Source organism: Armigeres subalbatus, chromosome 2 (genome assembly GCF_024139115.2).
Source record: "Armigeres subalbatus isolate Guangzhou_Male chromosome 2, GZ_Asu_2, whole genome shotgun sequence".
Lineage (NCBI taxonomy): Eukaryota > Metazoa > Arthropoda > Insecta > Diptera > Culicidae > Armigeres > Armigeres subalbatus.
The window spans coordinates 447,811,432-447,834,968 of record NC_085140.1 but is presented as its reverse complement, the minus strand read 5'-3'; the positions used below and the strand labels follow the sequence as shown (position 1 = coordinate 447,834,968).

At 40.7% G+C, this 23,537-nt stretch overlaps 1 protein-coding gene across 1 annotated transcript in view; it reads right to left on the bottom strand.

Moving 5' to 3' along the window:
* The window catches only part of LOC134218160 (protein sickie-like), a 66,906-nt gene that overhangs the window by 27,273 nt on the left and 16,096 nt on the right, over positions 1 to 23,537 (bottom strand). The window contains exons 2-3 of the mRNA XM_062697056.1: positions 22,805 to 23,459; positions 235 to 371 (exon numbers count right to left, since the gene is read on the bottom strand). Of these exons, the coding sequence (XP_062553040.1) occupies positions 235 to 371; positions 22,805 to 22,884 (217 nt within the window). The 5' untranslated portion in view covers positions 22,885 to 23,459. The remainder of the gene's footprint in view (positions 1 to 234; positions 372 to 22,804; positions 23,460 to 23,537) is intronic.

The window sequence follows — 23,537 nt, the reverse complement described above, 5'->3', positions numbered from 1 at the left end:
AATGCATGCAGGAATTTATAGGATAATGTGGAGAACATATTAAATTTATGCATGAGTCCATCGATGTCACTATTTTACTGCATAAGTATCGTTATTGATGCGACTGAGATTTGTTCGTCTGAGATATGTAACTGCACGTCCACAAGTTATAAGATTATGCAACCACCGCGGTGCACCGCTATATAAAATATCACCAACATCACCTACTATGTAATATTCGACTTATTAACTTACCCGTCTGCTGGTTCGGGGTCGGTGGCAATGGCCTCACTTTATCCGGTGGACATCGCCGGGTGACCATAACAGTCGCCGGCAGCGGAATGGCCGTGCCCCCATTGACCCCCGGTTTGGTGTACGGTACCGGCAGTTGTCTGCAAGAAGAAAGAACAAAAGAGAACCACGTTATAATGACATTAAAATGCAATATTTGACCCCTTTACTGCTGCTGTTTGCTGTTGATTTCGATTTGATACCTCTTCAGAAGGAATTGATATAAAAAGTTATGACTGCGGGTGAATCGATTCGAAACTCGAAATCTTCCAATATCACGAAAAGTAATCTACTTCGAAATTTATGAAAATGGATTTTCTCCCATCCATTGGAGCTTTCCACACCTACGCATATTTGGACCACCCCAATAAGAGAGGTGACGCGACGCAGCCGTAAAGTCACCATTCCGTCCTATCTTTTCCCAGCGAGCGTCTTCAAACGACCAGAAGTCATGGAGCTGTGTCAGAGCTGGATGTCGTTCAAAACTATGTTAATTTAAACACGTTGCTCATTCCGGCCCTTCTCGCTACAAACCGGAGACATGTTGCAAGTAGGGTATCAGCTACCGGAGAAGGTGCGCCAACGAAGGGTCTACGACGAATAGGTCATCACATTTGCATAATCTCATTTGGAGAATGTTTAATTTTCCCAGCGAACCGTTCGACCTCGCACACGAACCGATCGGTTTCGCCTTTGTCGGTGCACGGAAAGGTGCCTTGTCACGAGACGTGCAGAAAGATGTGACACCCGAAGACGCTGACGCGGGCGCCGATGCACTTTCGAACCGGTGGCGATAGAGGGATAGAGAAATCATGCTTCGTCTCGAACAACATTAGAATGCGTCAACATCAGGTATTTAAAATGCAATACGCGCCCGAGTTGACGTCTGGCTGACACAAGCGGACCATCAGCCAGGTGATTGGGCGGGAAGAAAACGGCTGCCACGAGAAGAGATCGGAGTAAGACAATTTCTATGCGGTCATTGCGTGCCACGATGTTGTCGAGCAAAGCATGAACCCAATTTTCATGGGACCCAGACGAACCGATCGGATTGTGTGGTAATGTAGACAGGGATGACCCAAATGCATTCCACGGGCTGACTGACAGCAAGAGGTAGTGGTGGAGAGAACTGTTTTTAATCCAAATGTAAATTCCGAAAATTGGAATTTACCTTTGGACGCGGGGCCACAGCTCTTACCCATCCCGATTCGTTTGTGGGAGCATGTACTTTCTTGCACAGTTTCCCGGCAAAATAGTACACGAAATAAATCCGATTGCATCTATTTAGGTTTGCCGTTGTGTGGATTGCATAGCATTACACTGCACAACACTAGCTCTAAGCTATGAATTATTAATGATGGAGAAATGTTGGTACTTCGGCAGAAGGGCTAAGCTGGATCAAAGGAGTGCACTTGCATAAATTGCTGCAATTGCGCTCTATCTCTATCGTTCCACCAGTTAGTTGGGCTCAATGCAGTGAATAAATGCACAACGATCTAACCGCAATGAGGGGAACAATAAAGCAATGCAATGCAATGGGTCGGCATTCCCCACAGATGTACGCAATTTGGCAACAAAAGGAGTGCGGTGTCATTTTCGAAGCCCAGCTCAGGTAATTTTACCCGAGGGGGTTCGACTGAGCCAGCAGAGCTGGTTCAATGGGATAGTATTTAAAAGGAAGGATCGCGAATCTAATGACAATAACGCGATTCAGCTTGATGGAATTTGAAATTGAGGAATAACTTACAAAGGCAGCAATTTTTGCCTTTCTCGTTCACTAAGCTTTGGTACGTTGAAAGGGCTATAAGTGTCCACTTCGAAAATGAGAAACATCAATAGAAGACATGATAAATTGGACGAATGGGAATAATTAAGAAATGGAAAGGTATCGAACAACGTGTAAAATGCAGGGTTCGTACTTTTCGTTTCAATGAGACGAAAACAAGCGATTTTCGGGCTTTCGGTCGCTAGTTTTTTCTAAAAGAAATCATAAAAAAAAATCCTTCGAATTTTCTCGGAAAATTCCTTCGAATTTCCTTGGAAAACTCCTTCGAATTTCTTCAGGAAATTTCCTCGAATTTCCTCGGGAAATTCCTTCGGATTTCCTCGAAAATTTCCTTCGAATTTCCTCGGCAATTTCTTTCGAATTTCCTTGGAAAGCTCCTTCGAATTTCCTCGGAAAATTCCTTCAAACTTCCTCGAGGATTTCCTTAGAATTTCCTCGGGAAATTCCTTCGAATTTCCTCGGGAAATTCCTTCGAATTTCCTCGGGAAATTCCTTCGAATTTCCTCGGGAAATTCCTTCAAATTTCCTCGGGAAATTCCTTCGAATTTCCTCGGGAAATTCCTTCGAATTTCCTCGGGAAATTCCTTCGAATTTCCTCGGGAAATTCCTTCGAATTTCCTCGGGAAATTCCTTCGAATTTCCTCGGGAAATTCCTTCGAATTTCCTCGGGAAATTCCTTCGAATTTCCTCGGAAAATTCCTTCGAATTTCCTCGGGAAATTCCTTCGAATTTCCTCGGGAAATTCCTTCGAATTTCCTCGGGAAATTCCTTCGAATTTCCTCGAATTTCCTTCGAATTTCCTCAGGAAATTCCTTCAATTTCCTCGGAAATTCCTTCGAATTCCTCGGGAAATTCCTTCGAATTCCTCGAGGAAATTCCTTCGAATTCTCGGGAAATTCCTTCGAATTTCCTCGGAAATTCTTTCGAATTTCCTCGGAAGAATTCCTTCGAATTTCCTCGGAAATTCCTTCGAATTCCTCGAAATTCCTTCAATTTCCTCGGAAATTCCTTCGAATTTCCTCGAAATTCCTTCGAATTTCCTCGGGAAATTCCTTCGAATTCCTCGGAAATTCCTTCGAATTCCTCAGGAATTCCTTCGAATTCCTCGAAATTCCTTCGAATTTCCTCGGAAATTCCTTCGAATTCCTCAGGAAATTCCTTCGAATTCCTCGAAATTCCTTCAATTTCCTCAGGAAATTCCTTCGAATTCCTCGGGAAATTCCTTCAATTCCTCGGGAAATTCCTTCGAATTTCCTCGGGAAATTCCTTCCAATTTCCTCGGGAAATTCCTTCGAATTTCCTCGGGAAATTCCTTCGAATTTCCTCGGGAAATTCCTTCGAATTTCCTCGGGAAATTCCTTCGAATTTCCTCGGGAAATTCCTTCGAATTTCCTCGGGAAATTCCTTCGAATTTCCTCGGAAAATTCCTTCGAATTTCCTCGGGAAATTCCTTCGAATTTCCTCGGGAAATTCCTTCGAATTTCCTCGGGAAATTCCTTCGAATTTCCTCGGGAAATTCCTTCGAATTCCCTCGAATTTCCTCGGGAAATTCCTTCGAAATTCCTCGGGAAATTCCTTCGAATTTCCTCGGGAAATTCCTTCGAATTTCCTCGGGAAATTCCTTCGAATTTCCTCGGGAAATTCCTTCGAATTTCCTCGGGAAATTCCTTCGAATTCCCTCGGGAAATTCCTTCGAATTTCCTCAGGAAATTCTTCGAATTCCTCGAAATTCTTTCGAATTTCCTCAGGAAATTCTTTCCGAATTTCCTCGGGAAATTCCTTCGAATTCCTCGAAATTCCTTCGAATTTCCTCGAAATTCCTCAAATTCTCAGGAAATTCCTTCGAATTTCCTCGGGAAATTCCTTCGAATTTCCTCGGGAAATTCCTTCGAATTTTCTCGGGAAATTCCTTCGAATTTTCTCGGGAAATTCCTTCGAATTTCCTCAGGAAATTCCTTCATATTTCCTCAGGAAATTCCTTCGAATTTCCTCGAAATTCCTTCGAATTCCTCGAAATTCTTCGAATTCCTCGGAAATTCCTTCGAATTTCCTCAGGAAATTCCTTCGAATTCCTCGAAATTCCTTCGAATTTCCTCGGAAATTCCTTCGAATTTCCTCGGAAAATTCCTTCAATTTCCTCAGGAAATTCCTTCGAATTCCTCGGGAAATTCCTTCGAATTCCTCAGGAAATTCCTTCGAAATTCCTCTGGCAATTCCCTCGAATTTCCTCGGGAAATTCCCTCGGATTTCCTCGGGAAATTGCCTCGAACTTCCTCGGGAAATTCCCTCGGATTTCCTCGGGAAATTGCCTCGAATTTCCTTGGGAAATTCCCTCGGATTTCCTCGGGAAACTCCCTCGAATTTCCTCGGGAAACTCCCTCGAATTTCCTCGGAAATTGCCTCGAATTTCCTCGGGAAACTCCCTCGAATTTCCTCGGGAAACTCCCTCGAATTTCCTCGGGAAACTCCCTCGAATTTCCTCGGGAAACTCCCTCGAATTTCCTCGGAAATTTCTTCGAATTTCCTTGGAAATTCCTTCGAAATCCTCAGGAACTTCCTTCGAATTTCCTCGGAAATTCCTTCGAATTCCTCGGGAAATTCCTTCAGATTCCTCGGGAAATTCCTTCCAGTTCCTCAGGAAATTCCTTCCAATTTCCTCGGGAAATACTTTCGGATTTCCTCGGAAAATTCCTTCGAATTTCCTCGAAATTCCTTCGAATTTCCTCGAAATTCCTTTCAATTTCCTCGGGAAATTCCTTCGAATTTCCTCGGGAAATTCCTTCGAATTTCCTCGGCAAATTCCTTCGAATTCCTCGGAAATTCCTTCGAATTCCTCGGAAATTCCTTCGAATTTCCTCGGGAAATTCCTTCGAATTCCTCAGGAAATTCCTTCGAATTCCTCAGGAAATTCCTTCGAATTTCCTCGGGAAATTCCTTCGAATTCCTCAGGAAATTCCTTCGAATTCCTCAGGAAATTCCTTCGAATTCCTCGGGAAATTCCTTCGAATTCCTCGAAATTCCTTCGAATTCCTCGAAATTCCTTCGAATTCCTCGAAATTCCTTCGAATTCCTCAGGAAATTCCTTCGAATTCCTCGAAATTCCTTCCGAATTTCCTCAGGAAATTCCTCCGAATTTCCTCGAAATTCCTTCGAATTCCTCCGAAATTCTTCCAATTCCTCAGGAAATTCCTTCGAATTCCTCGGGAAATTCCTTCGAATTCCTCGGGAAATTCCTTCGAATTTCCTCGGGAAATTCCTTCGAATTTCCTCATAAATTCCATCGAATTTCCTCGGGAAATTCCTTTGTATTTTCTCGGAGAATTCCTTCGAATTTCCTCGGGAAATTCCTTCGAATTTCTTCGGGAAATTCTTTCGAATTTTCTCGGGAAATTTCTTCGAATTTCCTCAGGAAATTCCTTTGAATTTCCTCGGGAATTTCCTTCGAATTTCCTCGGGAAATTCCTTCGAATTTCCTCATAAATTCCATCGAATTTCCTCGGGAAATTCCTTTGTATTTTCTCGGAGAATTCCTTCGAATTTCCTCGGGAAATTCCTTCGAATTTCCTCGGGAAATTCATTCAAATTTCCTCGGAAAATTCCTTCGATTTCACACGAATTGTTATTCGGGAGTTTTAAACGAATTGTTTTCAGAATTAGCACGGAAAGTTTTAAGCCTTCTCACTAGCAATTTTTTCTTATGGTTTTGAAGAAAAAAGTTCAAGATCCCGGAACTAATTTCAATGAATTGATGAGGTCCAGCCAACTAACTTAATACAATTTTGAGTTTAGTTTGATTTATATCGATACTTTACTTTCCTTCTTCCTACACATGTTCATCCCTCTAATTAGTAACGATAATTATCCATATGGTCGCTTAATCAACTTAACGAAGGCAACGCTTTGCAGCAGCATCTGCCATTATTCACAGTTTGGAAACATCGATCAGCCGGCCAATCCAAATGTAGCAAACCTCGCTTAATCAAGTGACCGGCTATTTTTAACCAACCATCAAGGAAACCCTCTCGCCGTTCGAATCGAATCCAGAAGCCAAAACCCAACCGATGCATGCTTGCGCAAGCGAAGCGGTGGAAAGTGAAAAATTGATTTGTTTGCCTTTCCCTCAACAACACCCCTCCGGTTTGCATTGCACCGCGTCTGTTTGAGCGGGCTCCACAGCCATTGGTGTTGCATTTCTTATCGTTTGAGCATTAATTTTGCATGCCATGTGCCACACGGTACCGGTCGGTGCGATGCTGATGATGCTGCAAGATGTGCATATGCTGAGCGCGCGCGATCAACCGATAAGATAAATAATATTGAATCCGAGCGAAATGGAAATCGATATGCAATGCAGCAGCACGCAGGCAGCCCTATTGCACAAAATTGTCCTCCGCCGCTTGGAAAGGTGCGCATTGGGTGCTCGTTAGCTCTCGGTTTGCTAATCAAATTAATTTAATGTGTCAGACACGTTCCGATCGTGGGCTGGGGTTGGGCTGAGCCTCGAGAGGATAGATCAGCATCGTACGCTCATTTGCATATTGCTCGTGAGTTTGAAAGTGCGAATTAGCCTTGTTTGGATGAGAGGAGCCGTTTTTTGCACCAAATAAGTGCAATACTAAATCCACTTCAGTTTGTATCTTTCTTCATCTCAAGAAGTTGCGAATGAGCTGCTGCTTAGTTGGACCGTTTTGTGAGTGGCTCATTGACCTTCTTTGTGGGTTTGGTCTGTTGTCGTTTGTCGTGACTTGGTCGTGCGGAGCATTCGAGGCACGTTTGGCTCGTGCTTTCCATGTTTGCAGTTTTCGGTTGGCTCGCGGCGGCGTGTGTCATCGGGTCAAGTGACACCAGACAGAAAAGAAAGATGCTGTTCGGTGTTCATCCTTCGTTTGTCTGTCTGTCAGGCCCCGTCACTTGGAGTCAGTCATCATACTCTGACGGGGTTCACTGGAGATGTTGTGCTGCCCGTCCCCAACGGAGCAGCGGGCGTGTTAACTGCTGGAACGTGATTGGACATACATTCCATTATTTTGCAGTCACCTTTACCACCAGCAACATTGTCTTGTGGTTTGCTTTTCTGCAGTATGTATAGCGGAAAGAGATGTCATATAAGCAACATTGTCATCGAGATTACTTGAAATATTTTAAAAATTTAGTGGAAAAGAATATGTTTGGCAATAACTGGAGAAGTTCCAGCTTGAATTCAATTTGTTTTCATAACAAACCATCTATAGAAAAAAAATCCAATCAATAAATTATTATCTTGAGTCGCAGATCACATATAATATAAAAACGACATGCATTGATTATGTGCAAACCATTTCTATAAGGAGTGGTCTCAAATGGAATAGCAGCAACCATCCACTTTGTATCATTTCTCCAAACCACCACTCGGAAACTCGAGTTTCTCTCACTTTCGTTAGAAAATCAAAACACTTCCACCAGTCATTGAAATCTCACACCGACCGCCAAGTCAATCCGTCAGACAAGTCCCCTCATGTTTGAGTGCTGTATTAGGCACCAGCTACGACTGTTCAACCACCGCACCCGTCCGCCAGCCCAACAGAGCTGAACTAATGTTTTCACACTTGTCACTGACTATGCTTGCTCTGTTTACGCCAGGCCGATCCGCTGGTGCCGGTGAACTCTCTTCCGCTGCCGTCGTACTGCCGGTATTGGTCGTAGCTGTGGATAATCTGATCCGTGCGATCGAAAATTGTGGCAGCTCTTGTACCGGTGCTGAACGCATCATAATAAAGTATTATTATTTTTTTCAACATTTTCGAAAAGCTAAATCAGAGTAAAATATATTTCACAAATGAAATTTCAATTATTTGTACCTTTCTGATTTTCACTTGAAAAGTGTTCAATAGGATAGTTCTCCTATTTTTTGGAACGTATTTATGTTTAAGTCCCTGCAAAACATACAACGACGACGTTATCGGCTATTAATCGGCTGTAGATTGCACCCAAAATAACTTCTTTCCCGGAGAACACTTTCCAGCGCGACTCCCCACTATGGGGGATCCCCATACAAGCGAGCGGTCAAAAATAAAATTGGACTTTTAAAGTGATTTTCCACTTAGTTTTAGCTGTGTATGGTCGAAATAGCATGAATATACAATTTCCAACCCCCCCCCCTTTGGGGATCGTCTATGAATTACGTAATTATTTTTTTCATAGGTTCGATTAACGTGACAAAGCAAACCTATTTGGGAAGTTGAAATTTCGTGCGTTTTCTTAAGGAGAAGGAAGGGCTGTACAAAACTAAGTTCAGCAATTTATGGACATTATGGCGGCGATCATGTTAAATGACATTAATTTCATGACATTCCGTGATATTTTTTGTTCTCACTCTCATGCCTCACAATTTGTATTTAGAACAATTTGTTTGACAAAGTACTAGGATCTGAAGGATCATAAAGCATTAAATGTTAATCAAATAATCAGAATTGAAAATAACTTTTGAAAAAGGGTATTAGCAAATTAGAAATCGCAATCCCATGACATTTTTACGTGTACAAGTTATTCAAAAATGAGATTAATATATTCTCAAAAATGTGGACATTCATTGTGGAATGTAAGAATGCTCCATTCTTCCGAAAAGCAAAATTCTTTTAATTTAAATAACAACACTATTTGAATTACTTTTGATTTGTTTTCATGATTTCTACAAGTTATATACAGCATCATTCTTTTTCTGTGTCAAGGTTTAAGTCTTCAATGATATTTTCTTCAATTCCATCAACGATGGAAGATGAGATAAATTCATCTAAAGTATTAGAAGATAAAGAACTTTGAAAATCTTCAAATATTACAAAATTACGCATGGCATAAGAATAACTAAGTGAAAATTTTTTTCCAACGTCTCCTCGTTATCCAAATCGAGCTTAAAATGGATCTGATTCATGTAAGGCACGAAGGAAAATGTCAACATTTGCCTCTCTTGGTCATTTTCTTGCATTATGAGTTCTGAATTTCTTCACCTGATTATCTTGACTTTCCGCTGGTTGTTCCGCCCGAAAGCCTCAAAGGGCAGAAGAGTGAATTAATATATCCCTACCATTAGCCAGACATTCCTTGAACACTAGCAGGAATTTCATACGCTCCGTTCTAACTAAGATATTGTTCGTCTTTACTTTTGCAATAAACATGTCAGGAATTATTGATTCCAGGAGATTTATAAATATTTACATATTATGAAATCTCATATTTAGTTCTCCATCAGTAGCTAATGAATAGCTCAGAAAATTAGGTTTTAGAGAATGACTCAAACCACTCAAGCCCCAAACGCATTTTCAGCGGAATGGCGACGGAAACGGTAAAATTTGACAGGAAATATATGAGCGAACTGTTAAATCCTTCCGTTACCGTTGTGCTGCATTACATTGGGGGTTTTATTTCTTTACTCCCTTGGAAAAGTTATTAAATGAGCCCAAATGGTTATAAATAAAGTCGAAGTTATTACCAATAAATGTATTTTGACCATACCCTTTGAGCGCATAGTTCAGTCTGACCCATTTTCAATAGGAAACGATGGGACTAGATTTCCCGTCGAATGAAACTTGTTGCGAGAAAATCGGACACAAATAAGTGTCTAAATGGCGATTGCGTTCTTTTGCGCACATACATACAGACGCGCATGCACACACACAGACATCACCTCAATTCTTCGCGCTGAGTTAGTTGATATATACCACTAGGGGTCTCCGGGCCTTCTATCAAACATTCGTTTTGGAATGAGCATTAACCTTGGAGTACGAGAGAGGCAAAACACGGTAAAAAAACAAATGAAAAAAAAATCAGAGTGACTTAACTCTGTTAATTGCAAATACTGGCAAGAAATTCTTTCGGGACATTTTAGTCGAAGCTTTGTCCTTGATGTGTATCATAAAAGAACCCGGGGATTCCTGAGGAAAAAAAAGTTCTTCACTATCAAAGTTGAAAATAGCTTCCGCATTTTTTTCAATTTTTTTTCACAGTGTAACCATTAGTTTTTGCACACCATTTAAAAGCTTATACAATAACCTTTGTAATGATGTATTAACATTGAAGAAAAAACATTTAAAAAATATTTCAATAAATAGTTGAAAATAAAATATTTTTTCAGAAAATTTGCTAACTTTTTTACCCATTTCTGACTTTGCCACCTTATATCTTTGGAACTAGTGCACCTAGAGACTTCAAATTCAGAATTTCTCTTAATTAGAGTATTGACAATGGAGAGAAAATATTTTAAAATAATTCGGAAGACATGACATTTTCGATTAATGACCGCCCGAAATCCTATAGTGAGCTCCCCGGGGAGATTGATAGTCTTTTCATGTTTAAGCTTTGTCTCCGGGCGACATCTTCGAACGGGTTAACTTGTCCCGTGAGCTCAAGCGCGCACTCGCGTGCTCGACAACATGGTCCTAATAAATCGTCTTTCCCGCCCGAGAAGCCAAACCCCCGATGATGATGCCAAAACAAAGAAGCTGACTCTGATGCATCACCAAATCTCGCGTTCGTGTTCGCGGAGACTTCAGTGCACCAGGTTGTGAGTGGGTGGAAGGTAGATTTATGGGTGCGACAACCAAAGGCAGAGAAAAATCCGAAAAGTTTGCCGTCGAGTTCCGAAAAAGTGACACCGAAACTGAAGAGGAAGTCGGTGGCGATGATGTTGTGAAGCGATGGGAGCAGTGGCAGCGGGAATGCCAAATGGGGATTCAGTAGTGGAATCATTGACCGCGATGTCATGCCGCACACGAACAACGAACTTCTGAAGCGGAAGTTGTTGGCAATTTTGAGGCTGTTTTTGGCACGGCACGATTGCATGGAACGCAGTGTTTAATAATTGGACAGTGTCTACGTACTTATATAATTGTTTGAACATCATGATAGAATGATAAAATAAAAAATAAAAAAAGCGTTGCTTGATTCTTATTCATACTTTGATACGGGTTACCGCCTTCAACAGCTCTGAGAAGCGTTACATATGCAGCGATATGTTTTTCTTTGATTGCATTTTTCAACAGAAAATAATTTTTTTATGTCGTTAGTAACGAGATTTTCAAATTTTGGATGAATTTCTTCGGGAAATTCGGATAAATTTCCTCGGGAAATTGGGATGAATTTCCGCTGGAAATTCCAATGAATTCCCTCTGGAAATTCGAATGAATTTCCTCTGGAAATTCGAATGAATTTCCTCTGGAAATTCGAATGAATTTCCTCTGGAAATTCGAATGAATTTCCTCTGGAAATTCGAATGAATTTCCTCTGGAAATTCGAATGAATTTCCTCTGAAATTCGAATGAATTTCCTCTGGAAATTGAATGAATTTCCTCTGGAAATTCGAATGAATTTCCTCTGGAAATCGAATGAATTTCCTCTGGAAATTCGAATGAATTTCCTCTGGAAATTGAATGAATTTCCTCTGGAAATTGAATGAATTTCCTCTGGAAATCGAATGAATTTCCTCTGGAAATTCGAATGAATTTCCTCTGGAAATTGAATGAATTTCCTCTGGAAATCGAATGAATTTCCTCTGGAAATTCGAATGAATTTCCTCTGGAAATGGAATGAATTTCCTCTGGAAATCGAATGAATTTCCTCTGGAATTCAGATGAATTTCCTCTGGAAATCGAATGAATTTCCTCTGTTAAATGGAATGAATATCCTCAGGAAAATCGAATGAATTTCCTTTCCTCCGAATGAATTTCCTCTGGAAATTCGAATGAATTTCCTCTGGAAATTCGAATGAATTTCCTCTGGAAATTCGAATGAATTTCCTCTGGAAATTCGAATGAATTTCCTCTGGAAATTCGAATGAATTTCCTCTGGAAATTCGAATGAATTTCCTCTGGAAATTCGAATGAATTTCCTCTGGAAATTCGAATGAATTTCCTCTGGAAATTCGAATGAATTTCCTCTGGAAATTCGAATGAATTTCCTCTGGAAATTCGGATGAATTTCCTCTGGAAATTCGGATGAATTTCCTCTGGAAATTCGGATGAATTTCCTCTGGAAATTCGAATGAATTTCCTCTGGAAATTCGAATGAATTTCCTCTGGAAATTCGAATGAATTTCCTCTGGAAATTCGAATGAGTTTGTTAAAAACTATTATGCTCAAAATGGTCCAAATGGTTATTCGAAAACCTTTCACTCAATTTTCCTTCTAGGTCAGTCACCCTTGATTCTCCACAACTATCTGATAACAATAATATAAAAACACAACAGCAATTGTAATTAATACAATTGTGTCGATTCGAATGTACTTGATCGCGGGTGTCAGTTTAATCACCCATCGTTCAGGCCTCTTATGGTCACTGGTAATGGGCACCTAGAAATTGGACTCCATCTACGAAGCGGTAAAGTTCAGTGGCCGTTCCGGCAGGCGATCAGCCACCGCAGTGTCGAGTTCGTTGCTTCGGCAGTCGGGGTGGTGAATCAGAGCAAACAGTCAGTCAGTGCAGCAACTAACGGCACATTATTTCGGCGAGTTGATGTGTCGCCTGCTAACGGTGATGGTAAAAAAGCAGCAATATGAGTTCATTAGAAATCTGTGCGCCCACGCGCAAGAAAAGTGCAACTACGAAGAGATCGAGAGATGCATTTTAATTCATTGCATGGTTGGAGAACCAGTCTGCGCGCTCCTTTATGAAACGATCTGGATCATACCTTGCTTTGCTTCGGTTGTGCATCTTTGTCACGAGAGACGAAAGCACTTGAGATGAAGGATGGCGGCAAGTCACGGCTTATAATTCACCGATGTTTATAGAAGTGCTTGGCGATAAATCGGCTCATAATACGACTCAATTTTGCACCTTAATGGCCCGGGAAATGGGACGCAGTCAACAGTCCTCATATGTTTGTATAATTCTATTCAATGCAAAACTGGATAGATTTCCATTTTATCTGTTCCACCTCCGCAATGACAGAAATAGTTACCGCTTCGTTGGTTTCAGTGGGACCGAGCCTGGTTGGGTTACGCAAAGCGCGTTCAATTCAGTTAAAATTTATGTGCTTAGATGTCTTCATCAACGCGACATGTGTTCTTCGCCACCAGAACGACAAACACCAGAAACAAGACAAGTTGACAAATTCGCGCCCCGGTTGGCCACATCTGGACTCGATTTGTCCCCGACCCAACTCTTTGGCATGTTTGTCGTAAATTTTCGCTCTCGTTATCGTCACCTTGCAGTCTTCCATCCGCGCGGATCACTACTTTGTGTGTGTGCTTCTCCGCGTTAGAATCTTTGAATCCAGAAGTGCCTTTGCCAGCTCATACTTTCGATTTCTTCCAGACGTCGTTGTTGAGTTCTTACGTCTGACAAATTGCAGCTCACCAACTTTGATGTGGGTCATCTTTCGAGAAAACCACTTTTGCTTGATCGACCATTATCCGCAGCTACCAAGTATTCTTCTCTTACTTACTAAACCGAAAAAACCAGACCAATTAGCTTCGCCCATCGTTCGCCCTAAGGCCAAAACGAGACGCGAGGGGGCGATCAATCAGCGATAAAATCAAAACACACATCAGAGAGCAACACTCAGCGGCACGAAACCGGGAATAAAAATCGCCGCCATTAGTTTGAAGTCTGGGGATATGGCGAAAATGCATTTACTGGTTCTCGATTCCCAAGCAGGCGACGACTGACATCCAAGAGCGCCATGACTAAGCGAGCACCGTTTATGTGTGTGGTGAGTAGTCGTAGCAGCAGAGAGGTACCTTCATCATCCAGCCAAGGTTCTGGGTTCGTTGAACCAAACTGCGCGGTCCGTGATGTGTGATGCGTTTTTCACTATTCCAGTAAACAAATCATCGATTCTTTGGGTTTCCAAATTCTCAGAATGCATTTGATCTTGCCTTGTTATGTTAGGAGAACTGGCTTATAATGCGCTTCGCGGAGGCGGTATCGGGCAGTGTTGGTAGAAGTGCAGAACCTCTCCAATAAGCAAACTGATTGAAAAGCTTATTCTAAATAGAATGATGGTTCATATTAAAGACAATTTATTTTTTGCTGATGAACAATTTGGTTTTCGCAATGGGTATCCAACCACTTATCAGTTATTAAGAGTTACAACTCACCAAATCAGAAGTGTATTCGACTGGAGTTGCTCTTCTGACAGTATTTGGAATGAAGGTTTTATTTATTTTCTCTCCCTACTGATTCCAAATTATTTATCACATCGCTCACTACAGAATTCGAAAAATAAGATAGATTAGCTGTAAGAACTGGAGTTTCCCAAGGCAGCATACTGGGCCCACAGGGCTGGTAGCGATGAATGCCGTTCAAAATAGTGACTTTAGTGACCGACGATGACGAAAAAGTGACCAAATAGTGACTTTCAATTGCAGAAAAAGTGACCAAATAGTGACTTTTGTATAAAGTTTTAAACCGGGTATAGAACTACAAGTTGCATTAGCATTGTTACGGTATAATTCGTAGATTGCAAACTAGTGTTTTATTTTTTAAATACTAAATCTAAAATGCTATCAGAAAATAAGAAAAGACCAAAACAAGCAAGAGACCCTCTCATAAGTACCACGGTGTTGGATATTGGGGATGGTACTCGTTGGATCAGCCAGAAGCTAATAATGTGACAATTGGAACCTCATATTAAGTTACACACCACGAGAACTGCCCTGCGTCATGGGAGCGCGTAGTAAGTTACAAGTTGTGTCACAAAATTATGTTGATAATTACAACAGCCAAACAATGATATAAAATAGTTGATTCCTAGACGGTGAACTATTCGCACTCACAAGGCTTATAAATCTTTGATGGGAAAATTTGTTAAAAAAATTTAAAGTACCTAATTAAAATAACTGGGAAATTTAAAAAATATGATTTGAATAAAAATAAGTATGAATTAATAACAAATTTAAATTAAGTTTTTGAGATTTTGGAAACGACGTGGCTTTCTGAGAAAAAAAATTGAAAATCCAATAGTCTTTTATTAGAAATTCATAAATTTTAATTTACCTTCCGGGACTCGCATTGTCCTAGATCGCTCATGCAGTCCCGATCGTCTTGTGAGTGACAAGCGAGCTTTTTTCGAAGGTGTTGTACTTTTTACAACGGCACGAGTCCCGGAAGGTTAACTATAGTTTCTAAATGACAGACTTTAGTATTAAAGTTAATAAAAAATGGGTGGCCAAATAATATCGAGTTAAAAAAAAACTTTTGAATATAAGGGAACTGTTCCATTTTCCATCGCACATCTCACAGCACCAATCTTGCCGTTTCTTTTTGCTAACATGCGTGTTAACTGTTGAAAAAAATCACAAAAATAAATATCAAATCAAATACCTTTTCATTGCTGTGTTTTTGATGGGATGGAAATAGGAGCTATGAGATGAAGTGTCGAACCGTTCCCCTAATTATTCTTAATTGCGGATTTAACTATCATCAACTTGACATTTAGCCTTAGTTTCGCGTACTCCATATTAAAATGTCTGTATTCCAAACCTAATATGAAATTGTCTGCCTTTAAAATTTGAACACATTTTCAAGTTATGCGACATTCCCGCTGAACGATAAACCGTTATCCGAGAAAATTAGCCCACCTTTTGCTACTGGCGGGGTTAGATATATTTATTTGATAGAGCACCCCTTGGCGTAGGAACACTGCCTTTGTGAACTACAGCGTGCTTGCAACGAGTGGTGCCACCTCTGGCTTCGCCAATGTTCAAGAGTAAATTCTGCTCTGTGATGTGTATATGATCTTTCTTATGTTCATTCAATCTTCTTTCTTTGATTATTACTTACTAAATTTTCCGAAAAGATATAATTTGCTTAATTACTTCGACTATATAAGTTAGTCATCGGATAATATTAAAGTCCCCGGATAATGTTTGGAAATATCAAATGGAGCCAGTATATATGGAGAGCTGTTTAATCGCTTTATTCCTAATACCGTCGTCGGGTGGACAATCGGTCTGGGGGGTCAGCGCTCTCACCGACAGTGCGGAGGTCAGATAACAAAATCGTTTAAAAAGGTCTCTTATAATTCAGTTTCTTGTCCTCAGATATAATTAATCTTTTCTACAAGCATTGTATGTAGTGACAGTGGAACAGTGACCCATTCTCACCACCATTTGACCCACCCGCACCCCCGGCGGCGGTAACTCTTTACATCCGTGGTTCTGGTTCCAATACTTCTCAATTCTGTACTCTATACTCGAGGCCAGCCAGCATTTTAACAAATTCCATTCGTGAAGAAAAAGATCATAGTTGACATAAATCGGAAATAACCCCACGATTTTCACAACACACTTGGAACTTCTTTGTTGCATATTTTCCAAAATTAATATATTGCTACTACTTTTATTATCAGGCAAATCAAATGTAAATCTTTGATTTGCCTGATAATAAAAGTAGTAGGTACAAATTTTTATTTTAATCTTTTTTATAGGCAATGCGAAAATAGTGACTTTAGTGACCATTTTCCGAAAAATAGTGACTTTAGTGACTTTTGGATGCAAATAGTGACTTTTTAGTGACTAGACTCAAAATAGTGACCAAGTCACTAAAAAGTGACTCGCTTCCAGGCCTGCGGCCCATAATATACAGTAATATCCCGATTTTATCACCCCCCCCCCCTGGTGAATTTTGGGGTGATAAAACAGGGTATGTGACAAAATCGGAAAAATATTATTTTAAAATTTTTGGAGAGGCAAAATGCGTGAACGGTACTCGTTATTTCTTGTCGAAGATGCTTATAGAATCCTTTCCAGGTACTCAGAAGTCATTTATAATAAACTACAGGTGGTGAAAGATATTTCATTGGAATCAACGTTGATTGCGGTATTATTTACGAAAATAAAAAGAATGATAACAATTTTTGGAGTGACAAAATTGGGTCGAAAACGTGATAAAATCGGGTCGAAAACGTGATAAAATCGGGGGTAGACAAAATCGGGGAGTGACAAAATCGGGTCGATAATGTATAACATTTTCTTATCTGACTGACTATGTTACCCTTACATGCAAACATGGAAAATTTCCCCGAATGCTTCCAAAACTCAGCCTATAATTATCCCACTTAAGCTACATATCCCACATGAAACCTTCTAGCATACATCTTGTCACTATGAATGGAGATCAATTACTGATGTACTTTAAGTTTAATAGAAAATTACTTTGAGAAAGACAAAAAAATCTGAGCCAATAGTCCGATTCACCCAACTTTCAATAGCAAACAATGGGATAGGGCTCCCTGTCGAATAGTATATCTACACAAGTATGTCTACACAATTTTATATACACACGTACAGACATCACATCAGTTCGTCGTACTAAGTTGATTAGTATACGATACTATAGATCTCCTATAAATAGTTAATTTTTGGATTTATCTTATAGTAGTTACATACACTTAATGTGAAAGGCAAAAATTGTTAAGAGGGAACATATTAATATTATATTTGGTTACTGTTTTGAGCAAAAACTACTCTTTATTTTGAGTTGAATTCAAATGCGAGTCCAAGTGGTGATGCCCCAGGCTCAAACTCAATCATTTGGGTGAGAAAATCACTTTTCATCAATCCGCTGATAAGTAATTTCTGTTAGGTTATTTATTAAAGGCAATGAGAAAAAAAAATAGTTGGTTCCCTAACCGAACGGTAGATAGCTAATATAATGGACCGTTTTCCCTAAAAAAAATTACGTTCGTAAAAAGATAGGGTTTTGAGATATTTGAGTTTTTGTGACAAAAATGATATTTTCTAAAGCATAAAAAATTGCTTTTTTACGTTATACATTTTTTTAGAATAACCATTTAGTTCATAACAATCGAACATTCCGCTTTTGCTGTGCAGCTCTTTGAATCCGAGGAAAACGAACAGATTTCTTGGGTGTTATTTGCTGAAGATCCATCAAATACCATGAACGTCGGCAATCCAGATTATTTACGCTTATCTTTGACATCTTTCCAAAAACGTTTCAGATGTGATTTTAGGTTCCGTATTTTGCTGATGTTGAGAATAGAATCCTGACTGCCTCGCTTGTAGTCGTGATTGAGCTTAACATAGTAGTTTCTCAGCGAAACAGTTCGATGCTTAGTGAATTTGCGTAGAGCCGCTCGCTTCAGAGATTTCATTCTTCTCAGTGCACGTGTTTGCCAAGGGGGGCCGTTCTTTGTATCGCTCGATCGTTTGGGAACGTATCGATCGATAACGTATGCTAAAACGTTGGAGAACGCTTGTGCAGCATTTTCTATGTTTCCGAGGTTCAGAATAGCTTCCTAGTCGAGAGAAGATAGAAACTGATTGATACGACGATGATCAGCTTCACGAAAATTATAGCAGAAGCAAGCAGGCGAGACATCCGTTTGGTTTGGAATACTGCAATCAATTGAAACAACAAGCGAATGATGGGCTACCCGTTTCACCAGACGGGATGTAGCTAGATCTACGATTGTAGGCTTGGTTGCAAAACACAAATTCAGGTAGTGATTATTTTCATTGGCGATAGAATTAAACTAAGATAGCGTTGCTGAGCTGTAGCAGTCTAGAAGCTTCGCCGCTCCAGAGTGCAGAACGGAATTGTCGATATCCGGGAACAGGAATCCGTTAGGAGAAGTTTTCCACGAAACGGTAGCTTGGTTGAAGTCACCCAAAACTATAATTTCGTCGACTGAATTAGCCTCTTCGAGAATTTGAAATATATACAATTGAAGTGTGTTTGTATGTACTCGATATCACGAGTCCGATCAGGAGGAATGTACCCTAGTAGCACAGTTCAGTTCGATTTGGTTGCAGCAACTCCAATGTGACTTGATTTGGTCGCATATGAGTCACTGTGACTGTTATGTGTCAAGTGTGCTACTCGGGTAAATCGCGCAAATAAACAATTGGCGATCGCGCAACTCGATTGTGGTCCAGGTCTGCTCAAGATACTTCCAAGACACATTTTCAACTGATTTCGCCTTCAGACTAGTTCTAAATGCAATTAAAACTCCTCCACCAGTTGACTTACGACTATTCTCGTGATTTCGGTCACATCTGAAGACATAATACGCAGTTCCGAACACCTGAATAGTGAGCGTAGCCTCAGTGAGCCAAGTCTTCACCAGAACAATCACATCGTAGCTCTGACTAGAAACTGCAAGCCGATAACCCTAGATGCTTGAATTGATGCCACAACCATTTTGGTAGTACATAATCAAGCAATTTCCTCTTTGATCAGTACTGGAATTTGAAAGGCTTTGAGGCAGAGTTCGTCGGCAGATTGTACTTTCCTGAGGAGCGTTTGCGGAAAGCCCCTTCACCTAACTCATACTCAGAACCGGGACGACTGTTGGCCGCTGACTGCAGGGGCTCGACTGAGATGAGTGGGCTAGGGCTTTCCTCAAGGCCGTTTGTAACTGTGCGCCTCAGAGATGTTGACGGCAGGGGTCAGGTGGCTCAAGGACTCCCTCATTACTGTTGGCAATGCGTCCTGTGCACAGCATTGGTTATAGGCGATAGTAGGGTCATCTATAGGATGATGATACGCATAAACTAGTTTGAAGCTACAGCGGATGGTGGTGAAGGGGTGAGGTTGAAAGTGGAAGGTCTCCGAAATTTTTTTGAAACACAGTCCTCAAACTCCCGGAGCATAATTCCTTCTGCCCACGTTGAGAGATCGAGAGCATCGTTCTTCAAAGCTGGATCGAGTCCAACTTTGAACGAGACGAATGACATATTACTGGTATCAACTCTTTTTGCAACTAGTTTTATGACTTCTGGATCACTAACTAGTCCCAAATTCGCTTTCACCATTTCGGAGATCGCTTCGTTCGTTACATCAGGTCTTATGCGAGACAAGTAGAGCCAAAATTGGTTTGCTGGTTTGACGCTGACGTGAATTCTTCTTCTTCGGAATTTCCTCGGGAAACTCTTCGGAATTTCCTCGGGAAATTCTTCGGAATTTCCTCGGAATATTCTTCGGAATTTCCTCGGGAAATTCTTCGGAATTTCCTCGGGAAATTCTTCGGAATTTCCTCAGGAAATTCTTCGGAATTTCCTCGAGAAACTCTCTGAATTTCCTCGGGAAATTCTTCGAATTTCCTCGAGAATTCTTCGAATTTCCTCGAAACTCTTCGGAATTTCCTCAGGAAACTCTTCGAATTTCCGCGGAAATTCTTCGGAATTTCCTCGAATTCTTCGAATTTCCTCGAGAAATTCTTAGGAATTTCCTCAAGAAATTCTTCGCAATTTCCTCGGTAAATTCTTCGGAATTTCCTTGGGAAATTCTTCATTATTCCCTTGGGAAATTCTTCGGAATTCCCTTGGGAAATTCTTCGGAGTTTTCTTGGGAAATTCTTCGGATTTTCTTTGGGAAATTCTTCGGAATTTCCTCTGGGAAATTCTTCGGAATTTCCTCAGGGAAATTCTTTTGAATTTCCTCTGGGAAGTTTTTCGGAATTTCCTCTGGGAAATTCTTTGGAATTTTCTCGGCAAAATCTTCGGAATTTCCTCTGGGAAATTATTCGGAATTTCCTCTGAAATTCTTCGAATTTCCTCTGAAATTCTTCGAATTTCCTCTGGGAAATTCTTCGAATTTCCTCTGAAATTCTTCGAATTTCCTCTGAAATTCTTCGAATTTCCTCTGGGAAATTCTTCGAATTTCCTCTGGGAAATTCTTCGGAATTTCCTCTGGGAAATTCTTCGGAATTTCCTCGGGAAATTCTTCGGAATTTCCTCGGGAAATTCTTCGGAATTTCCTCGGGAAATTCTTCGGAATTTCCTCTGGAAATTTTTCGGACTTTGCTCGGGAAATTCTTCAGCATTTCTTTTGGAAATCCTTCGGAATTCCTTCGGGAAATCCTTTGGAATTTGCTGGAAAAAAATTGTCGGAGCTTCCTCGGAAAATTCTTCGGTATTTTTTTAGGAAATTGGTCGTATTTTTTTTTCAATTTTTTAGAGTTTCCTCAGGAATTTCTTCGCATTTTGCTCGGAAAATTTTACGGAATTTTCTCGGAAAAATCTTCGGAATTTCCTTAGAAAAATAGTCAGAATTCCCTTGAGAAATTCGTTGGAATTTTCTCGGGAAAATCGTCGGATATCTTTGGAATATTCATCGGAATATCCTCGGGACATTTTTTCAAATTTCATCTTAATTTTCCCAGTTAAATTTTCTGGATTTCTTCGTTAAACACTTTTTCTGATACCTGATATTTCGATAATTTTCTAGCATCCTGAAAATTGTCTAACATCACAGTGAGTTGATCACACATAAGCCACATAAAATCGTCTCAAGCTAGTATGTTAAACCATCTGGCAACCATGATTATGGGAGCGCGTGCAACCCGCAAAACATGGAACATACAAGCAGGATCATAAACAAGACCCATTGACAGCACGATGACGAGCAGTGTCACTTTCTGTTTATGTGTTGGCTAGAGGGCCCTTCGCCGCGTCTCGCCATCGACCGCTTTGGAAAACATGGTTCGCCATGTGCTACACAGCAGCGGTCGTGCGGAGTTTCGTGAATTTCATCACCACCTCGGGCTGGATGCCTGGAGAAGTGTCAGATTTTATGACGAATTTCTTGTCTTACGTTGGAGCGGGATTTATTTTTATTTTACGATGGATAACAAGGTCTTGTGGTAGATAGTGCGTAAATGGGACTTCTCTCATAGGGTAACTGAGCAGTTCGAGAACATCTCTGGCTTTACATTTTTACGATCAAACAATAAACAGTGTCAGATTTTTTAAAATATAAATAGGAATAATAGAAAAATGACGTAAAATCTGAGCTAACAATGAATTATTAACAACAGGCAGATATTACTAAAAATCTACTGCTTTTTAAAGCATTTCATGGTTCTATACTGATTTTTCAAAGGTCTGATGATAAAAAAATAGTTCTTTTTTTGGTGGATTTCAAGAAGAAAAGTGGAATAAATGCATGTGATCAGCAATCAGCAAACTACCCTACACGCTTTCGTTCAGGATAATTTGGAACAACTCATCGGTGAGGGAACGTCTTCCACTCGAACTCGGCGAGGATATCCAAACGCAAATTAGTCCAATTATTAGCTGTCGCACGCAGTCAGCTGTTGTTTTCCTCCGGGTGATCGTTCGAATCGTGTTTGCGTGACATACTGCTTGCTGCGTATATCCCGACTCGTAGTCGCCGTCGTTTTCTTCATCTTCATCGCCGCAATCCAATTCCAGTGGCATGACTGGACCCGGTGCGTGTGCGATTCCCATCACCCATCCCGGCCGGCATTGCAGGAGGTGGTGGAGGGCAATCCATCATTAGAAGCGTGGCGCCGAGGACCGTGTTTTGCGTTCTTTCCCTCTGATCGGTGTTGCTCATTAGCGATACCCAAATAGTACAAAAATGTAAAATTCTGCGGGATGCAAAATTGCTTGCAGCTGAATCAGCTCCCGTGGTGCCGTTCTCAGCTGGTGAGTCAAACGAGCTGGAACACGGTGGAAGCGATACGCGAAGATGATGTTGAGTAATCGCCAGTGTCGACGCGGGATTTTGGTTGATTTCAATTCGACTCGCAAGTGATAAAAAATGATCGCATAATAAAAAATAATTGGTTTTTGTGACAAGCGAAAAGAGATAGAGGTGAATGATTTGCAATTGCTCTAAAATAAAAATAATATACAAATACCATTGCAGATGTTTGTCTTCTGCAACAGTAGGATTATAGAATTCATATTTAAAAAAAACAAATGCTTTTACGTAGATTCCCATGAAAATGATTTATAATACATATTTATTTATAATAAAAAACAGTATACAAGTTATTTGTAATATTACCTTCTCACATCCGGCGAGTTGGGCAAGCTGCGACACTTTCTCCCTTTATCACTTCGGGACGAAGACGATGAATTGCCCATCCTTCTGCTTCCGTTTGACCATAACCCACCCACACTCAACAGTGCCGTGGAACTACCCTTCCCATGCTCAAAGTACTCAACAAAGACAACATTTCAGCTTCCATTCCTGTCGTAATCAAATGCATGCGGCTTACTCATCCCCGATTAAACACAAAACATAAAAGCGAAGAAAAACTCATCTCATCACGAACATTCCCCCCGTTTTTTTTTCTTCGTCAGGAGAATACCAGCTCTCAACCACAGCTGGTGCTGCTGCTGCACTGTTTGGCAATCGAAATGAAACGCTTTTCTTGCTTCTGCACTATTTACGTCACTATGTCGATGGGACACATCACAAAAGGATTGTGGGTGGATGCGATGCAACTGCCGATGCTTTCCTCACTCTCGACGGATGACGCGCTTGGTGGGCACCGTTGCCGTTGTGGGCAAACAACTTTCACTTCGGTACATTTCAATTACCCGATTCCCACAATCACTAAACTTTTGTTGTTTGTCGTGCGCCGAATGCTTTCACCCGCTGACTATCACTTTTTGCCACCGGATTCATTTCCGTTTGCCGGTCCGGAATAAAGACACTGCGGAAATGGGATCCTTTTTATTTCCTAGTTGGTGAGCTTACTAAAGCACACATAACTTAGGATCCTCTTGTTGAA